Raw genomic sequence first — 16,321 nt, forward strand, 5'->3', positions numbered from 1 at the left:
CCCCAGAGCCCCTCCCACACAGCGCTGTATGCCGTAGGGCCGCCCCTGGCCCAGCGGGCGTGGGGTTGCTCCCATCCACGGGACTCTGGACTCCCTCGAGTTACTGATTAACGTGGGCGGCGGAAGGGCAAAGGTGAGCTGGCCAGAGGGACAAGGGCCGGCAGACAGCCCCGAACCCGAACCCGGCCCCCACCCGCCATGCTCCACCGCACCTGGTCTTACCTGCTGTACCTGTACGGGGCCCTGATCAGCGCCCTGAGCCCATGCACCCCCCCAGCCCCACTGCCAGCCAGCAGGCTGGACGGGGACCAGGTAGCTAGCACTGGGGCATGGGCCGGGGGAAAACCCCTCCCCAGGATCAGGGTGTCTGGGGATCCCCAGGGGTGGGGGCAGTGAAGGTTGGGGGGGACTCAGGGGAAGGCGGGGTTCATGTGGGGATCGGGCTTGGGGACCCCTGGGAGGCAGAGAAGGGTGTGGGGTTCCCTAGCCGGTGCTTGGGTCTCTGTGGGGGAGGGTGCAGGGGGGCGGCTGGGCGGGGCTCTGGGGGGGGGCTCTGCAAGACCCTGACGCCCCACAGTTCCCCTGGCAGTACCTGGGCACCTGGCACTTCATTTCTGGAGCAGCAGCCACCCCTGCGGCCCTGGAGACCTTCGCGGGCACCGACAGCTCCGTCTTCCACATGGGGCAGAGCCCCCAGCCCCAGCGTCTGCAGCTCCGCGCCGCCCTCCGCCTGTGAGTGGGGCCCGGCCCCCCAACCCCCTCCAGCCCCCCCACTCCAGGGTGCGCCCCAATGGCCGTGCCCAACGCTCAGGCTTCAGGGTCTCACTGGTGGGGTCAGGAAGGGATCCCCCCCCCCTTTTCTAGGGATTTTGCTTCTCTCCCTCTGAAGGCCCCCGGGGGGTGGGAGGGGTGGCCGTGGGGTATCTCTGCGCATCGTCCCGGCCAGCTGTTCCCCACCCACCCCAGGCCATGCGGACGCCAGACACGGGGTGGGGAAGGCCTTGGACCCGATCTCCGAGGGGCCACAACCCCCATTGGGTGGTTCTCAGCAGGATGAGCCTGGCAGCTTGCCCCAAATCGGTTTACGGCCATCGGTGGGGGGGGCTCGGGCCCCTCTGTGGGGCTCTGGGCATGGCTGAGGGCATGGGGCTGGCAGCTTGTCAGACGGGATACTCAGTGGCCCCTCCACCCACGACCCCCCATGCCCCAGTGTCCAGCCACCCCCCTCCACCTGCTCCCCAAAGTCCCCTCCAGCTGACCGCCCCCCCTTCTCCCGCCCAGGAAATCAGGGGCCTGCGTGCCCAGATCATGGATTTATCTGCTTAAGGAAGGGAGCACGGACCTGGCCACAGAAGGTGAGTGGTGCCCCTCACTCCCGACCCACAGCCCCCTGCCAGCCCAGCCCTGGGCTCCCCCCAGCTCTGCCGGTGCCCCTCACTCCCGACCGCAGCCCCCTGCCAGCCCAGCCCTGGGTCCCCCCCAGCTCTGCCGGTGCCCCTCACTCCCGACCCGCAGCCCCTGCTAGCCCAGCCCTGCCCCCCTAGTGCCCCTCATTCCCGACCCGCAGCCCCTGCCAGCCCTGTCCCACCCAGCTCTGCCGGTGCCCCTCACTCCCGACCCACAGCCCCCGCTAGCCCAGCCCTGGGCCCCCTGCAAGCTCTGCCGGAGCCCCTCACTCCTGACCTGCAGCCCCCAGCTCCTGGCTCTGTCTCCCCCCTCACAGGCCGGCCCGGGATGAGAACCGAGCTGTTCTCCAGCAAGTGTCCAGACACCATCATTGTCCAGGAAAGCGACCGAGACTATCAAAGGATCCTGCTGTACTGTAAGCGGGGACCCGGACTCCTGGGTTCTCTCCCTGACTCCGGGAGGGGCACGGGGGCTGGTGGTGAGAGCCGGGGGGCTGGGAGCCAGGACTCCTGGGTTCTCTCCCAGTTCTGAGGTGTCTCTCCCTGTCCCCCAGCCCGCACCCCCCACCTGGCCGATGAGTGCATTGAGGATTTCCGGAACCAAGCCTACTGCCTGGACATGGAAGAATTCCTGCTTATCCCCCGCAGCCAAGGTAACACCCGGATGAGTGGGGCCTTTGGGGGGGGTCACTCCCCACCCCATCGGCCAGTGGGATTAGCTTTGGGGGAAGGGGGTGGGTTGGGAGAGGGAGGAGGTTTGGCGGGGTAGATTTGGGGGAAGGGGTTTGGGAGGCGCTGGGAAGAAGGGAAGTTGTGGGGGAGGTTTGGGGGGTCAGGAGAGGGTTGGGCAGGTGTTGGGGGAGGGGTAGGTTTGGGGGGCATGGAAGAGAATTGGGGGTAGGTTATTGGGTCACCAAAATGCTCACTGACACACAACCCCACCCAGAAATCTCTCTCCCCTCCCCACGGGGTGATCCCTCCCCACACACACACCCCCAACTCTCTCCCTCTTCTCTGCCCCCTAGACACCTGCCAGCTTCAGGATTCCTGATTGACCCACTGCCAGGTGAGCTGAGCCCTAGGGCCCCCCCCATTCCCTGCCCTTCCCGGGGCCCCACACCCCCTGACCTGGCTGGAGTGCACCACGTCTCAGCCAGATTTCCCCCCCCTCCCCTGGCCAGGCCTCCAATGACCAACTCCCCATATCTGGTGGGGGTGGTAGTGGCTGGGATTGAGGTTTGTGGGGACAGATCTTCTGGGTCTCCCCCACCCCGCCAACTCGGGGGCACTCTGCGGGGCCCGTGTTTCCCATCGGACGCTGAAATTGACATTGTTTGAAGGCTCAGACGGTTTTCCATCTCAGGCCTTTCTCTGTTTCTTTCCTGCCCCTCTGCCAGCCCCCCAAGCTGCTGCGACTGGCCCCCCTGAGGAAACGGCCCCCCCGAAGACTGACCCCCTCATTCACCTGGAGGAAGAAATCCCATTTCCGCAGAGCCTGTCAAATAAATCCTGATCCTGCCGCATCTATGACAACGTGTCCCTAAGCACTGGTTTGGACCCACGGACACATGGGGCGTGGCCAGTGGTGGGGGGAGCCCAGGGCTGGGCTGGGCTGGCAGGGGGCTGCGGGTCAGGAGTGAGGGGGGCCGGCAGAGCTGTGGGGGGAAGGGCCAGACTGGTATATTCTACTGCACTCCCTGGGGTTATTTGATCCTTACTTAAAGGAAACATCTTTCCCGTGTAATGTTGGGAAATTCTCATCTTCCGTTGGGCCTCAGTTTCCCCATTTGTTAAATGGGACGAATGATCCGGACTTCGTGGACCCTCCGAACACCCCAGGGCAGGGACGGTCTCTCACGATCTGTCTGTGCAGTGCCTGGTGCGACGGGGCCCTCAGCTCTGTCTGGGGCTCTGTGCAAAGTGGGGTCCCCCATCTAGGTCAGAGAGTCCGTGTGATGGAATGGTGGGGGGCAGTCTCGGTCGGGCCACATAAGAAAACCATTCCAGGCCGGCCACTCGTTGACTGTCAAATTTTCCATTTTATTTAAATAAAACACAGGTTTAAAACCCAGCGTGGAAGCCGGGCTCTGGAATCAGCTCTCGAGCGCTGGTCTGGATTGATCCACAGATAAAGGTCACAGATTTCCATCCGTCCCCCCCTGCTCCCGTGCTGCTCCAGAGCAGAGCAAGTTCAGGTCCGATCCTCCTGCCCAGGAGATGGTGCAGCAAACCCCGCAGGGGGACCCGCCTCCAATGCCCCTGCCCCACACCATAGATGCTGATCTAGACCCCACAGACTGGATTTGGGGCAGAGCTGGGGGGGTTGCAGGCATGGATTGAGGGGCCTGGAGGAGGAGGTCAGTCAGGTGAACAGGGCAGGATCACGTACAAAGTCTTTTCTCAACTCAAATCTCCTTTCAACTGTGTTCTGGATCAGAGACGTTCTAGATCAGGGTGATCTGGAGAGTGCAAGGAATTATTGTCTAGCACCATGCTGCAGAGAAAAGACAGCAGGAAACCGGTCTCGGGTTGGGTGCAGGGTAGGTCATGCTAGATTGTCCCTATGCTGGGTGGGTTTGGGGGGTGGGTTTCTTCCAGAATCTGGTGGAAGAGCAGGGATGGTGGGAAAGTTGTTCTAGATCATGCATGGTAGAAGGGAGCTTCCTGTAGACTCCAGACCCTAAGGCTCATTCTAGGGCATTTCTGGGCACGGCTGAGGGTGCTCTAGATTTTAGCACAAAGAGGGATAGGGTTCTGGACTGTGTTCCAGAGCATGTTCTAGATCACACCGGGTCTCTGGAGCGGTGTAGATCACAGAGGGAGGTACTGGGGGCTGCAATAGATGGTATCTCAGCAGCGAGTGCACGGGCTAGAACACAAGGCAAGGGGGGTGGACCTTCTAGATCACATCCAGGAGCCGGAGGGTTCGTTCTAGATTGCAGAGCGACAGGGGGCTGCTGGTGAGAATCGTCACAAGGAGACGGAGTGTACCCCAGAGATAGGGGGCTCACTCTGGATTGTGTGCCAAAGCGGGCACTTGGGGTTGCTCTAGACTGTGTCAAATAGGGGCTTAGTTCTAGAGCTTGTGTGATGGCTGATGGCAAAGAGGCAGAGACCAGAGGTCTTTTCTAGGTCAGATGCCAGAGGCTTCCCACAGGGACTGGCTCTAGCCTCCAGACCAGCAGGCCTCCCTCAGGAGAAGCTCTAGATTATAACAGCAGGGTCTAGATCGTGTACTGGCCTGTCCCAGTAGCACGTAGTGCCGGTAGGGTTGGTGACACGTTCTAGACTATCACCGGCACCTCTTGTTTCTAGATTGGTCACCAAAGTTTTGAATCATGCCTTGTATTTCCCATCTGGCTTGTTCTAGATCACTTTGGCGTAGGGATGGGATGTAGTGTTCCTTAAAGACCACAGCACATGCCCTGAAGGCTGGCTGCGGCGGTCAGTTCTAGATAACGTCACCACGGTGATGGTGTTCACTCTAGATCAGCAGCAAGATTAGAAGCGATGGGGTGGGGGGCTGGTCTACAAGAGGGTGACGGTGTCTATCCCCACCACACCTGAGCTGGGAGACCCAAGTCATGTCGTAGATCGTTCTAGAGCGGGAACATGGGATCACCCCAGCTGGGAGCCCGGGATGTGGGGCGGGGGGTCTAGACCTCCCCACTCCCTCTGTCATGTTCTCTCCCTCTCACCCCCCACATCTCCATTGTCAGACCCCTCCCCGGGGGTCCCCTCCCCTGGCATCCGCCACCAAGGAAAGGGGTTATTGCTAAGAAGAGACCCCACCCCACCCCCCACAGAATCCCTCCTCCCACGGCTCAGCTAGCTCCACTCCCTTGGTTCTGAGCCCCCGGATACCCCCCCCCATTTCTCCCTTCCCTGTGGTCCCAAATCCCTTCGCCCTCCCTGACCCAGAGTGGTTCCGATCCGCTTCCCCCTCCCCCGCAGATCCACCTGCAGCTTGGCGGGATCCCAGCAGTTCTGATTGGTTCCTTCCCTGCGGTGGTTTTGACACCCCCCCACACACTCCTGAGCCAGCCACTCCCCCGCCCCCTCTCACAAGTCCCAGGGGGTGGAGGCTCGTGTCTCTGTACCCAAGTCCTGGTGCCCTCACCCCCACAGTGCCAGGGGGCGGAGTCTCGTGTCTCCACGTGGAAAGTGGGCGGAGCTCGGTCCTTGCACACACCCCCAGACGCTGGTGACCTTGTGGTTTATTGCAGAGGTGCGAGGTGGATGGGCGGGGCCGTCACTCCGTCCTCTCTGCCTCTGCCCCGCCGCCAGGGTCCACTCCCCCCGGGACGCCCCCGCTCTCCTCCTCCTCCTCGGCAGCCCGGATACTCACGCACAGCACCAGGGTCTGCAGGAAGCCGTAGAGGCAAGCGAACTGCAGCAGATATTTCTGGACCAGCCACAGCGCCAGGTACATCCCGTAGGTGGTGACAAGGAAGGTGGCCAGACCGTGGAGCCAGACTTTCAGGGGGCCCCTGAACCCCAAAATATCCAGGAGCAGCCGGAAAGCCGGGGAGCAGGCACAGAGCAGAGTCACCACGCAGAGATCAAACAGGTGCCGGGCAAAGTTGAAACAGATCTGGAAATGCTCCGGGACGTCAGGCGACGGCTGGTTGGGGGACAGATACTGAGGGACCTGTGAGATTCTAGAGAAGAGGCCCTCTCCCGGGGCGGGGCCCGGATCCCTGGCGCGTCCCCATCCGATCAGAGCCAGGAGGCGCCGGGCACCCCACCACTGGGATTTCTCGGGGGCCTCCGTCGGCCCACCCTCTTTTCCTGCCGCACGCCCCCACCAGGGGAGTTTTGTCAGCCAGGCCTTGGCTCTGTTTAGGGACATGGGAGGAAACCGGCGAGAATCCAGCACCCCAAATAAAATCAGCACTGGGGTGTGAGGGGACGGAGGGAGCAGTGAGAGGGGTCCAGACCTTGGGGGACTAGCCAGCTCCCCTCTCCAACGCACCGGCCTCCCCTAAACTCTCTCTGGGGCGTTTTCCCCTCTGAAGCCGGCTTCCACAAAAACCTGGTTAGGTCAGGGTCCCGTGCTGCTCCCCAGAACCAGACGCCAGCTCCTTGATTTTGCGGTATCGGAAACCCTTCACCCCACAATAGCCACGAATTTCCTCCGTGTCTGGGTTAATTTCAGTCCCCCTGGCAGTTGCTGTCACCCAAAGATCTGAATCTTCGTAAGTTTCACTCCCTCAGTTGTCTCTGCTGAGCCTGGGGTCCTTCACCCCAAAATACTGGTCCCTTAGCCAATCTGGATGTGTGTTGTCAAGGTCCAATTCTATCTGCCGGCGCCAGGGCTAACAGAACCCCAAAATATCCCTTCAACCAACAGAGACAAATCCTTGTTGATTTCGCCCCCTGAGTTCTCTGGGCTGGGGGCAGAGCTGGGACACCTCCAAAAATATGGCTCCTTGTTAATTTCACCCCTGAGTTGTATCCACTGGAAATGGTGCTAATTCACCCCAAAGTGCTGGGGCCCCCCAAAACACACACCGGGCAGTTCAATCTACCCCAGCATGTCTCTTCTGCCGGCAAGAACTGTCCACCCGCAGCAAAATACCGACCCTTCGAAAAATAGCGATCTTCATCAGTTTCACTCCCCTGACTCTCTGGGGCAGGAAACCCCCGAAATTCTCGGTCCCCTGAAAGATACAGCAGCTGGTTTGTTTCAGGCTCACATCCTCAGTGCTGGGTCACCCCAGTATCACTGGTCCCCCTGAAACAGACAAATCCTTGTTAGGATCCAGTCGCAGCAGGACTGATACACCCCAAAATACTTCTCCTTTGTCCTACACCAATTCTGCTCACAGCAGAAATAAGACATCCCCAAATGCTGCGCCCCTGAAACAGGCTCATCCTCATTAAGAGCAGATCACAGCACGGTTCCTGCACCCCGACATTTTTACCCCGTCTCTGAACAGTAAAAATCCTTAGAAAAATCTCAGCCCCTTACAGCGCACCCCAGCTGATTAATTTCACCCCGACCTTGTCAGTGCGGGTGAGGTCACCCTCCCAAACACTGTACCCCAAACTCTAGCAATCCGCGCTGGTCAGGCGCACCGGTTGCCACGTGTAATGGTGCTTCGCACCCCGAAATATTGATCCTCTGACAGACAAATCCCATGAAGTTTAGTCTCTATTTCTCTGTGCCGGTGGCAGAAGACACCCCAAAAGTGCTGCTCCCCCCGCAAATACCAGCGGGCTGATTTCACCCCATATGGCCACGGATTGGGGGGGGAACACCCCCGAAATAGCGAGCTCACCCTGAAATGCCAGCTACTTTACCCCACAGTATCACCCCGGTTCTGGCAGGGAAAGCACCCCCAAAACACCAGCGGGTCAATTTCATCCCCACATTGTCAGGGAGGGCAGCAGAGGTTCGCACCCCCCAAAATATCCAGCCCACCCTGAAACGCCCGCTGATTCCCTTCAAAGCCCCATCCTCCCTGCTTGTTCCGGCAGAGGGGGGGTACACCCCGAAAGAGGGATCCCCGAAACACCCACCCACACGATCGCTGGTTGGGGTACCCCCAAACTCCCTGCCCCCACAAAACAGCAAAGCGGGTGGATTTCACCCCCAAACTCCCCACGGTGGGGGAAGTGGCACCCCCAAAATCCTGCCTCGCTCCCCCCGCTTTTCAGCTCTCTCTGACCTGCGGGGGCGGGGGGGTCCCCGGGAAATCTCGCTCCATGGCTGCTCCCGGCCGGCCTCGCAGGCGGGGCCCCGCTGCTGGGTCCTGGGGCACCGAGCACCCCCTAAGTGGGGGGGACCCCGCTGCGGGGGGGCTGCGGGCCCGGGAGCGTGGCAGGGAGGGGAAAAGGCTCCGAGCCCAGCCCGAGATGGGGGAAAAATCCAGCAGCTGGTCGGGTTTCAGGAAGGACCGGATTGGGCAGGGACTCCCCCGGCAAGGGGTGGGGCCTCTGGGGAGCCCGGACGCCTGGGTTCTCTCCCGGCTCAGGGAGGCGGGGCTGGCGGTTAGAGCAGGGCGGGGCTGGGAGCCAGGACTCCTGGGTTCTCTCCTGGCTCTGGGAAGGGCAGTGGGGTCTGGGGGACGGGAGCCCGGACGCCTGGGTTCTCCCCCAAGCTAAGGGGGGGGCTCGTGGTTAGAGGTTGGGGGCTGGGAGCCAGGACTCCTGGGTTCTCTCCCTGGCTCTGGGAGGGGAGCGGGGCCTGGTGGGTCAGAGCAGGGGCGGGGGGGCTGGGAGCCAGGACTCCTGGGTTCTCTCCCTGGCTCTGGGAGGGGAGCGGGGCCTGGTGGGTCAGAGCAGGGGCGGGGGGGCTGGGAGCCAGGACTCCTGGGTTCTCTCCCTGGCTCTGGGAGGGGAGCGGGGCCTGGTGGGTCAGAGCAGGGGCGGGGGGGCTGGGAGCCAGGACTCCTGGGTTCTCTCCCTGGCTCTGGGAGGGGAGCGGGGCCTGGTGGGTCAGAGCAGGGGCGGGGGGGCTGGGAGCCAGGACTCCTGGGTTCTCTCCCTGGCTCTGGGAGGGGAGCGGGGCCTGGTGGGTCAGAGCAGGGGCGGGGGGGCTGGGAGCCAGGACTCCTGGGTTCTCTCCCTGGCTCTGGGAGGGGAGCGGGGCCTGGTGGGTCAGAGCAGGGTGGGGGGCTGGGAGCCAGGACTCCTGGGTTCTCTCCCCGCCTACAGGACAGGGCAGACGCAACAATAACTAAAGAACTGGGGGCAGCCCTGGGCCCTGAACAGACCCTCTGGCCCTAACAGGCTGCCAGTCTCTTTACCCACAACAAAGATGGCGGAGGGGGGCGGCTGCGCCATTAGGTATAAGGGAGAAAAGCGCCCCATCAACCACATCCAAAATGGCTACCGACCTAGATTCACCTCATCGGAGCCGCCAGATTTTGCCCTAAACAAAGATGGCGGTCGGGGTTGCCCGGGAAACCAATGGGAACCGGTCTATCCGCAGCCCACCTCCAAGATGGCTGCGCACCCCGGCTTCGCTCCTCTATTATTTGAAAGGGCTGCCCTTAGCAAACATGGCTCCTACTGCCTCCAATACGCATGTGCGACCGCGGGAAGCCCCCATAGGGGTCCTTCTTGTCCATGTAGCTGACTGCTAAGTGCCTGCTCGGATTATGACCCAGAGGGACCCAGTCACTCCGTCGCCGGCCGGCTCCGAAGAAGCAGACACGCCGATCCACGCGGGATGAGCCAGGGGAACTCTGCGGAAGCGGGGAGCCCGGACAGCAGCGCAAGCCCCGCACGGCGGGAGCGGCTCAGGCGTTCGCCACGGGCAGCCCCACTCCCCCACGGGAGGGGGAGAGCAGGGACGGGGCCCTCCCGCGGGGGCGCATGCTCAGTCGGAGGAAAGCAGAGGTTAGCGTTGCCAGGGTGAGCAGAGCCCCCAGCCAGGGCGTATCACGACCGCACCGGAAGTAGGGCGCGGAGCCCGCCCACGGCGGAGACTGACGTCAACACGCTGCACCGGAAGTCAGCGTGAATTTTGCCCGCGTACCGGAAACGACCTGATCAGACCGGAAACGGACCCCCGGGGACAGGAAGTGGGAGTGCCCCGAGGTAATCCCAGGGCCCCTCCCTGAGCAGCTGAAGGGTCAGAGGTCAACAAGTCACAAGGGGTTAAAGGGCAGGGGTCATAGGCTGCCCCAAGTGGCTCCCCCCAGCCCCCCCGCCCCAACTCAGGGGCCCCAGAACTTAACCCCCCGCCGGACCCACCCCCCCAGCGCCAGCCACAGGCAGGTGACCCCTGTAAAACCAGCCCCCTGCCCCCCAAGAGCCAGCCGCCTCCCCGGGCCGGGTGAGGAACCAGCCCCACGGAGCCCCCTTACCCCTGCCCCCCCCCCCCAGAGCCAGCCGCCTCCCCGGGCCAGGTGAGGAACCAGCCCCACGGAGCCCCCTTACCCCTGCCCCCCCCCCCAGAGCCAGCCGCCTCCCCGGGCCGGGTGAGGAACCAGCCCCACAGAGCCAGCCCCCTGCCCCCCCCACCCCCAGCCAGCCACCTCCCCGGGCCAGGTGAGGAACCAGCCCCACGGAGCCCCCTTACCCCTGCCCCCCCCCCCCAGAGCCAGCCGCCTCCCCGGGCCGGGTGAGGAACCAGCCCCACAGAGCCAGCCCCCTGCCCCCCCCACCCCCAGCCAGCCGCCTCCCCGGGCCGGGTGAGGAACCAGCCCCACGGAGCCAGCCCCCTGCGCCCCCCACCCCCAGCCAGCCGCCTCCCCGGGCCGGGTGAGGAACCAGCCCCACAGAAGGAGCCCCCTTACCCCTGCCCCCCCCCCCCCCCCCAGAGCCAGCCGCCTCCCCAAGCTGGGTGAGGAACGGACCCCACGGAACCAGCCCCCACAAGGGAAAGGAAAAGACTCAATTTGTTCCAGGACTGTTTATTAAGGCAACATCCCTGTTCTTTACGTGACACCCCCAGGCTCAAGTCCTTCCCCTGCAAGATGCTTGGGGTGCCCCTCACTCCCAATCCGCAGCCCCTGGCTCCTGTCCGCACTGAACAGTGAGGCAGGCCTGGGCTGTGCAGTCGCCCCACTTCTCCTTTCACTTCCCCATCCATTGTTCAGTCCAGCAGCCTGTCCCATCACCCACCGAGCAGGGCCCTGGCTTCCAGTCTCCGTCGCAGCCAGAGGGGGTGCTGGTGAGTAACCAAAGCCGAAATCCAGCAAGCACCTTTCCTTGGAAAACTAAGGAAGTACAAATGTAAAAGTTGATTAAAATCAATGTTTTTATATCAAGGCTTTTCAGTCCCCCCAGGAGAACAGGCAGGACCCCCTGAGCCACGATTCAGGCCTCATGAACCTGAGCGAAGTCAGGCCAAACTCCAGGCTTTGGGACATGAGAGAGGGGGACACTGGGATGTGCCAAGGATTCTGGAATTGGGGCTGCAGGTCAGGAGTGAGGGGGGCACAAGCAGTCCTGGCGAGGGGCCCAGGGATGGGCTGGCAGTGGGCCCCAGAAGGCCTGGTGGGGGCCGTTGCTCAGGGCCCTGCAAGGGTTGTCACTGGGATCAGAGACTCTAGTCTAGCGGATTCGTCACCACAACGGCAGCCCAGGGAACAAGACTGGGAGGAGGCCCGACCCAACTAGGAGCAGCAGCCCAGGGGAAGGACTTACCCAGACACCCCAGGAGCCTCCTTGCTGAGTCCAAGTGTCACAGTATCTGCAAGTCACCAAACAGGTGAGTTATGTCCCACTGCAGGAGAAAAAACCCAGAAGTCCTGGCTCCTAGCCCCCCTTTCCCCTGCTGTAACCACTAGACCCCACTCCTCTCCCAGAGCCAGGGTGAGAACCCAGGCATCCTGGCTCCCAGACACACCCAACCCACTACAACCCCACAGGTCTCTGGAGCAGGCTGGGTTGTCATTAGACACTCCGATCCAATCTGGAGACCTCAGGGTCAGATCCAGCCAGCCAGGCCCTGGGGTGGGGGGACCCCCATTAGCTCAGGACAGATAGGTTCTGGCCACCCCATGTTACCAATCTCCCCACCCCACCCCTCCGATCCGATCCCCAAGGGAGCAGGGTCAGTCTAAGTTGTGTTATTTCATGTGAATCCCAACCTTGAGCTGGGAGCTCCTGTCGAGGAACAAATCGTCACCCCCTGCTCCCCGGATCAGGGCCACCCAGCCCAACCCCTCTACTCCCTGCAGCACAGGACCCTAGCACTGCCCTGGGGCAGTGGGGCCAACACTGACTGCCAGGGAGAGCGCCCCCCCCTCCGGTTTCCCACTCCTTACCCTGCCACCGCACTGTTCTGGTCCCTCCATCCAGAGACCCCAGGGGTCTCACCCCACTGGGCTCATGTCAGAGATAGACATGGGGCAAGAATCCAGCTGGGGGGGAATAGAGGCGAGAGGGTTAATGTCCTAGCAGGGGGCTGCGGGTCAGGACTGAGGGGGAGCCCAGGGCTGGGCTGGCAGGGGGCTGCGGGTCAGGAGGGAGGGGCACCGCTGCTCAGGGCGCTGCGAATATCGTCACTGGGGTCAGAGACTCTAGTCTAGCGGAATCATCATTGCAAGGGCCCCACAGGGACAAGGCGGGGGGCGGGGAGCGAGGGGCCAGAGCAGGGACTTACCCAGATGCCCCAGGGGCCTTAGCACCAGGTCGACACATCACCACCACCTGCAAATCACCAACAGATCATTTCCCCCTGCCAGGCAGAGAACCCAGAAGTCCTGCTCCCAGCCCCCCCGCTCTAACCCCCAGCCCCCACTCCCCTCCCAAAGCCAGGGAGAGAACCCAGGAGTTCTGCCCCCCCCCCTCACAAGTCTGGAGCAGGTCAGACCCACCTGATTTCCCATCATTAGTGACTCCAGTCTGGTCTGATCTCATCCGTCCCTCCCCAGACTCGCCCCCCACCCTCCCGGGACCACCCCACCCGCTGTATCTCCCTGTTGACTCATCCCCTATTTGTGACCCGTTGTATTTCCGGCAGGATGGCCCCCTAGCCCGGCTCGGGGTTCTGGGTTTCCACCTTTCCCCTTCCCAAGGGACGTACTTCGCAGTCGTCTCCATTGAATTTCATCTGACTGACTTCAGACCCATTCTCCAGTGGGTCAAAATCATTGCGACTCCCAAGGGCTGGCAACCCCCCAGCTCGGCTCATCACCCTCCCGCTCCGTTAGCCAAGTCATTAACGAAAATATTGACTTGTACAGCCCAGGGCTGCGGGTCGGGAGTGAGGGGCGCCGGGGGGGCAGGGGGTCGGGAGTGAGGGGCGCCGGGGGGGCAGGGGGTCGGGAGTGAGGGGCGCCGGGGGGGCAGGGGGTCGGGAGTGAGGGGCGCCGGGGGGGCAGGGGGTCGGGAGTGAGGGGCGCCGGGGGGGCAGGGGGTCGGGAGTGAGGGGCGCCGGGGGGGCAGGGGGTCGGGAGTGAGGGGCGCCGGGGGGGCAGGGGGTCGGGAGTGAGGGGCGCCGGGGGGGCAGGGGGTCGGGAGTGAGGGGCGCCGGGGGGGCAGGGGGTCGGGAGTGAGGGGCGCCGGGGGGGCAGGGGGTCGGGAGTGAGGGGCGCCGGGGGGGCAGGGGGTCGGGAGTGAGGGGCGCCGGGGGGGCAGGGGGTCGGGAGTGAGGGGCGCCGGGGGGGCAGGGGGTCGGGAGTGAGGGGCGCCGGGGGGGCAGGGGGCCGGGAGTGAGGGGCGCCGGGGGGGCAGGGGGCCGGGAGTGAGGGGCGCCGGGGGGGGCAGGGGGCCGGGAGTGAGGGGCGCTGGGGGGGGCAGGGGGCCGGGAGTGAGGGGCGCTGGGGGGGGCAGGGGGCCGGGAGTGAGGGGGGACGGGGCAGGGGGCTGTGGGTCGGGAGTGAGGGGCGCCGGGGGGGCAGGGGGTCGGGAGTGAGGGGCGCCGGGGGGGCGCTGGGGGGGGCAGGGGGCCGGGACTGAGGGGCGCCGGCGGGGCTGGGGGGGGGGCAGGGGGCCGGGACTGAGGGGCGCCGGCGGGGCTGGGGGGGGGGGCAGGGGGCTGCGGGTCGGGAGTGAGGGGCGCCAGCGGGGCGCCGGGGGGGCAGGGGGCCGGGACTGAGGGGCGCCGTTGCTCAGGGCGCTGCGTATCGTCACTGGGGGTCGGAGACTCTAGTCTAGCGGATTCATCATTGCAACGGCCCCCCCGGGAAGGAGCAAGGGGGGACCCGACCCCGCTGGAAGCGAGGGGCCAGGGCAGGAACTTACCTAAACGCCCCCGGGGGGGGCCTCATCGCCAACTCCACCGCCGCCTGCAAATCAGCAACAGATCATTTACCCCCTGCCAGGCAGAGAACCCAGGAGTCCGGGCTCCCAGCCCCCCTGCTCTAACCACCAGCCCCCACTCCCCTCCCACAGCCGAGAGGGGACCCAGGAGTCCGGGCCCCCAGCCCCCCTGCTCTAGCCACCAGCCCCCACTCCCCTCCCCGAGCCGAGAGGGGACCCAGGAGTCCGGGCTCCCAGCCCCCCTGCTCTAACCACCAGCCCCCACTCCCCTCCCACAGCCGAGAGGGGACCCAGGAGTCCGGGCCCCCAGCCCCCCTGCTCTAGCCACCGGCCCCCACTCCCCTCCCCGAGCCGAGAGGGGACCCAGGAGTCCGGGCCCACCCGCTCTAACCCCCCGGTCTCTGGAGCGGGCTGGAGGCAAACCCCTTGTTCTCACTGGAGCCTCTGACCGGATCTCGGGGGCCCCCGGGAGACCCTCATCTGAGCCCCCCCGGCCACGGACCTGCCCCTGATCTGGGGGGGACAGACGGGTCCTGCCCCCCCCCGAGCAGGGGCTGCGGGTCGGGAGTGAGGGGCACCGGCAGGGACTCACCCAGGCCGGCCAGCGGCGGCAGGGAACCCAGGCGTCCGGCCCCCCCATGGCTCCGGCCGGGGCCCGCGCAGAGAGAGACACGTGCGCTCCCTGCGGGGCTATTTATGCCGGGTCCTTCCCGGGCCCGGGCTGCCCTCGGCGCTGCCTGATCGCGGCCGCCCCCCCCCGTGCCCTCATCCAACATGGCGGAGGCGGTGCCCTTAACAAAGATGGCGGAAGCCCGAGGGGCGGGGCTGTTTCTAAGGGGAGGTGGGAATGAGGAGCAGGTAGCAGGGGGCTTCCTGGCCTCCCCCCCTCATACACCATTGGGCCCCCTGAGCCAGCCAGTCCCCCCCATGGGAAAGGGGGCACACCCAAAATCTCGACTCGGGGGGGCCCGACTACCAGGCCTCACCCACTGCCCCCATCGCCCTCGGCCCTCGCCCCACAGATCCTGGGAGAACAGGCCGAGGGCAGCCCCCCGGGCCCCCTGTCGGGAAGTGGGGGATTTTCTCAGTGTTTCGCAGCAACACGGTGCGCGCCTCAGTTTCCCCTGTGCTGCGTGTGTAACAACGTGGCCGGGGGAGGGGGGTTGTTGGTGCCGGGGACCAGGGGTGACCTCGCCCAGCAGCCAGGACCCCAGACAGCGACCTGGAGATGGGGGACCCAGAGACGGGTGACCGGGAGGCCCCACCCCCAGCAGCAGGGTCCAGCCGGGGGGAACAAAGGAGAGAAGAGGGGGGGCCCCAGCAGCCTGGGACGGAAGACAAAGGGCGAGGAGGGTCTGTCAGGGGAGGGGACATGGGGGCTCGGCTGGAAGGGGGACAAGGAGCAGCCGGAGCCCCAGGGGACGGGGCCAGGCCCAGCTGGCCGGGGCTGAGACTGGCCAGGCCTGAGCCCCTGGGACCTGCCAGGGCTGGGTCCAGACGCTCACTAACCCCCCTGGGTGACGCTGGCGGAGAGGCCCTGCAGGCTGGCGATCGGGGGGCGACGCTCCCTCTGGGGGAACCTGGGGGTCCGGAGCGAGGGGACTCCCCGAGGGGTCCCCGGCAGAGCAGGTGGCTGGAGGCTCAGAGGGGCGGTCGCGGGAGGCAGCGGGACCGAGCGGACCCCCAGGAAGGGCCATCGCTGGCGGGGGCGACTCCCGGGGGCCGTACGGAGCCGCGAGAGCCCGGGGGGAGGGGGCTGCAGTCCGGGACACTCCCCACCACAAAGCCCAGAATGTGGGTGTCCCTGTCGGAGATGCTGGGTAGTGGGGTAGTGACCAGACAGGTGGGGTAACAGTGTTGGGATTTCCTCTGCCCAGGAACAGGGGGGCACCCCATATTAGAGAGCGTAGCCCAGCCCTGGGCTGCCCCCCACCTCGGCCCTGCCGGTGCCCCTCACTCCTGACCCGCAGCCCCCTTACCACCCGTCCCTGCCTTGGCCCCCAAACTCTCCCGCCGTCCTGGCAGTCCCCCTCCATCCACAGACGGTTCTTTGTTCCAGAGAAACCTGACATACGAAAATCCCCCGACGGGCCCATCTCACCCACGCCCTGTGCGATCCCAAGGCCGGATCCTTCCCTCCAGCCCTGGCCCCGGGGCCCCATCCGACGTGTTCCCAGCCCCGGGGCTCCCAGCCCTACCCCCTTGGGAGACGCTTTCACAGCCCGACAAACCCATCGCAGCCGGGGCAT

The 16,321-nt window shown here is 64.9% G+C and overlaps 1 protein-coding gene and 1 long non-coding RNA gene across 3 annotated transcripts; one reads left to right on the forward strand and one right to left on the reverse strand.

Moving 5' to 3' along the window:
- The first annotated feature begins 110 nt into the window (after positions 1–110).
- Positions 111–2,933, forward strand: APOM (apolipoprotein M). 2 transcript variants are annotated; one of them, XM_084647004.1, is made up of 7 exons: positions 111–312; positions 590–732; positions 1,282–1,355; positions 1,724–1,822; positions 1,961–2,059; positions 2,432–2,472; positions 2,804–2,933. In XM_084647004.1, the coding sequence occupies exons 1-6, from the start codon at positions 199–201 to the stop codon at positions 2,455–2,457; spliced, it is 555 nt and encodes a 184-aa protein (XP_084503130.1). In that variant the 5' UTR covers positions 111–198; the 3' UTR covers positions 2,458–2,472; positions 2,804–2,933. The 2 variants fall into 2 exon arrangements, with proteins under 2 accessions (XP_084503130.1, XP_084503129.1); XM_084647003.1 differs by having other exon boundaries at positions 112–312; positions 578–732.
- Positions 2,934–10,758: 7,825 nt separating this feature from the next.
- LOC311530537 lies at positions 10,759–14,770 on the reverse strand. Its single transcript, XR_014714024.1, has 6 exons — positions 14,665–14,770; positions 14,055–14,098; positions 12,472–12,518; positions 12,134–12,229; positions 11,511–11,556; positions 10,759–11,080 (listed from the first exon to the last, which is right to left on the reverse strand). It is a non-coding gene; the product is annotated as an uncharacterized lncRNA (long non-coding RNA).
- Between the last annotated feature and the right edge of the window lie 1,551 nt (positions 14,771–16,321).

Source organism: Lepidochelys olivacea (assembly GCF_965140295.1).
Source record: "Lepidochelys olivacea isolate rLepOli2 genome assembly, chromosome: 14".
Lineage (NCBI taxonomy): Eukaryota > Metazoa > Chordata > Testudines > Cheloniidae > Lepidochelys > Lepidochelys olivacea.

Excerpts from the sequence above, each read along its gene's own strand:
- APOM (XM_084647003.1), top strand. The coding sequence starts at position 199 with ATGCTCCACCGCACCTGGTCTTACCTGCTGTACCTGTACGGGGCCCTG. Across the intron at positions 313-577 it reads GCAGGCTGGACGGGGACCAG|TTCCCCTGGCAGTACCTGGG; the intron begins GTAGCTAGCACT and ends GACGCCCCACAG. Across the intron at positions 2,060-2,431 it reads GCTTATCCCCCGCAGCCAAG|ACACCTGCCAGCTTCAGGAT; the intron begins GTAACACCCGGA and ends TCTGCCCCCTAG.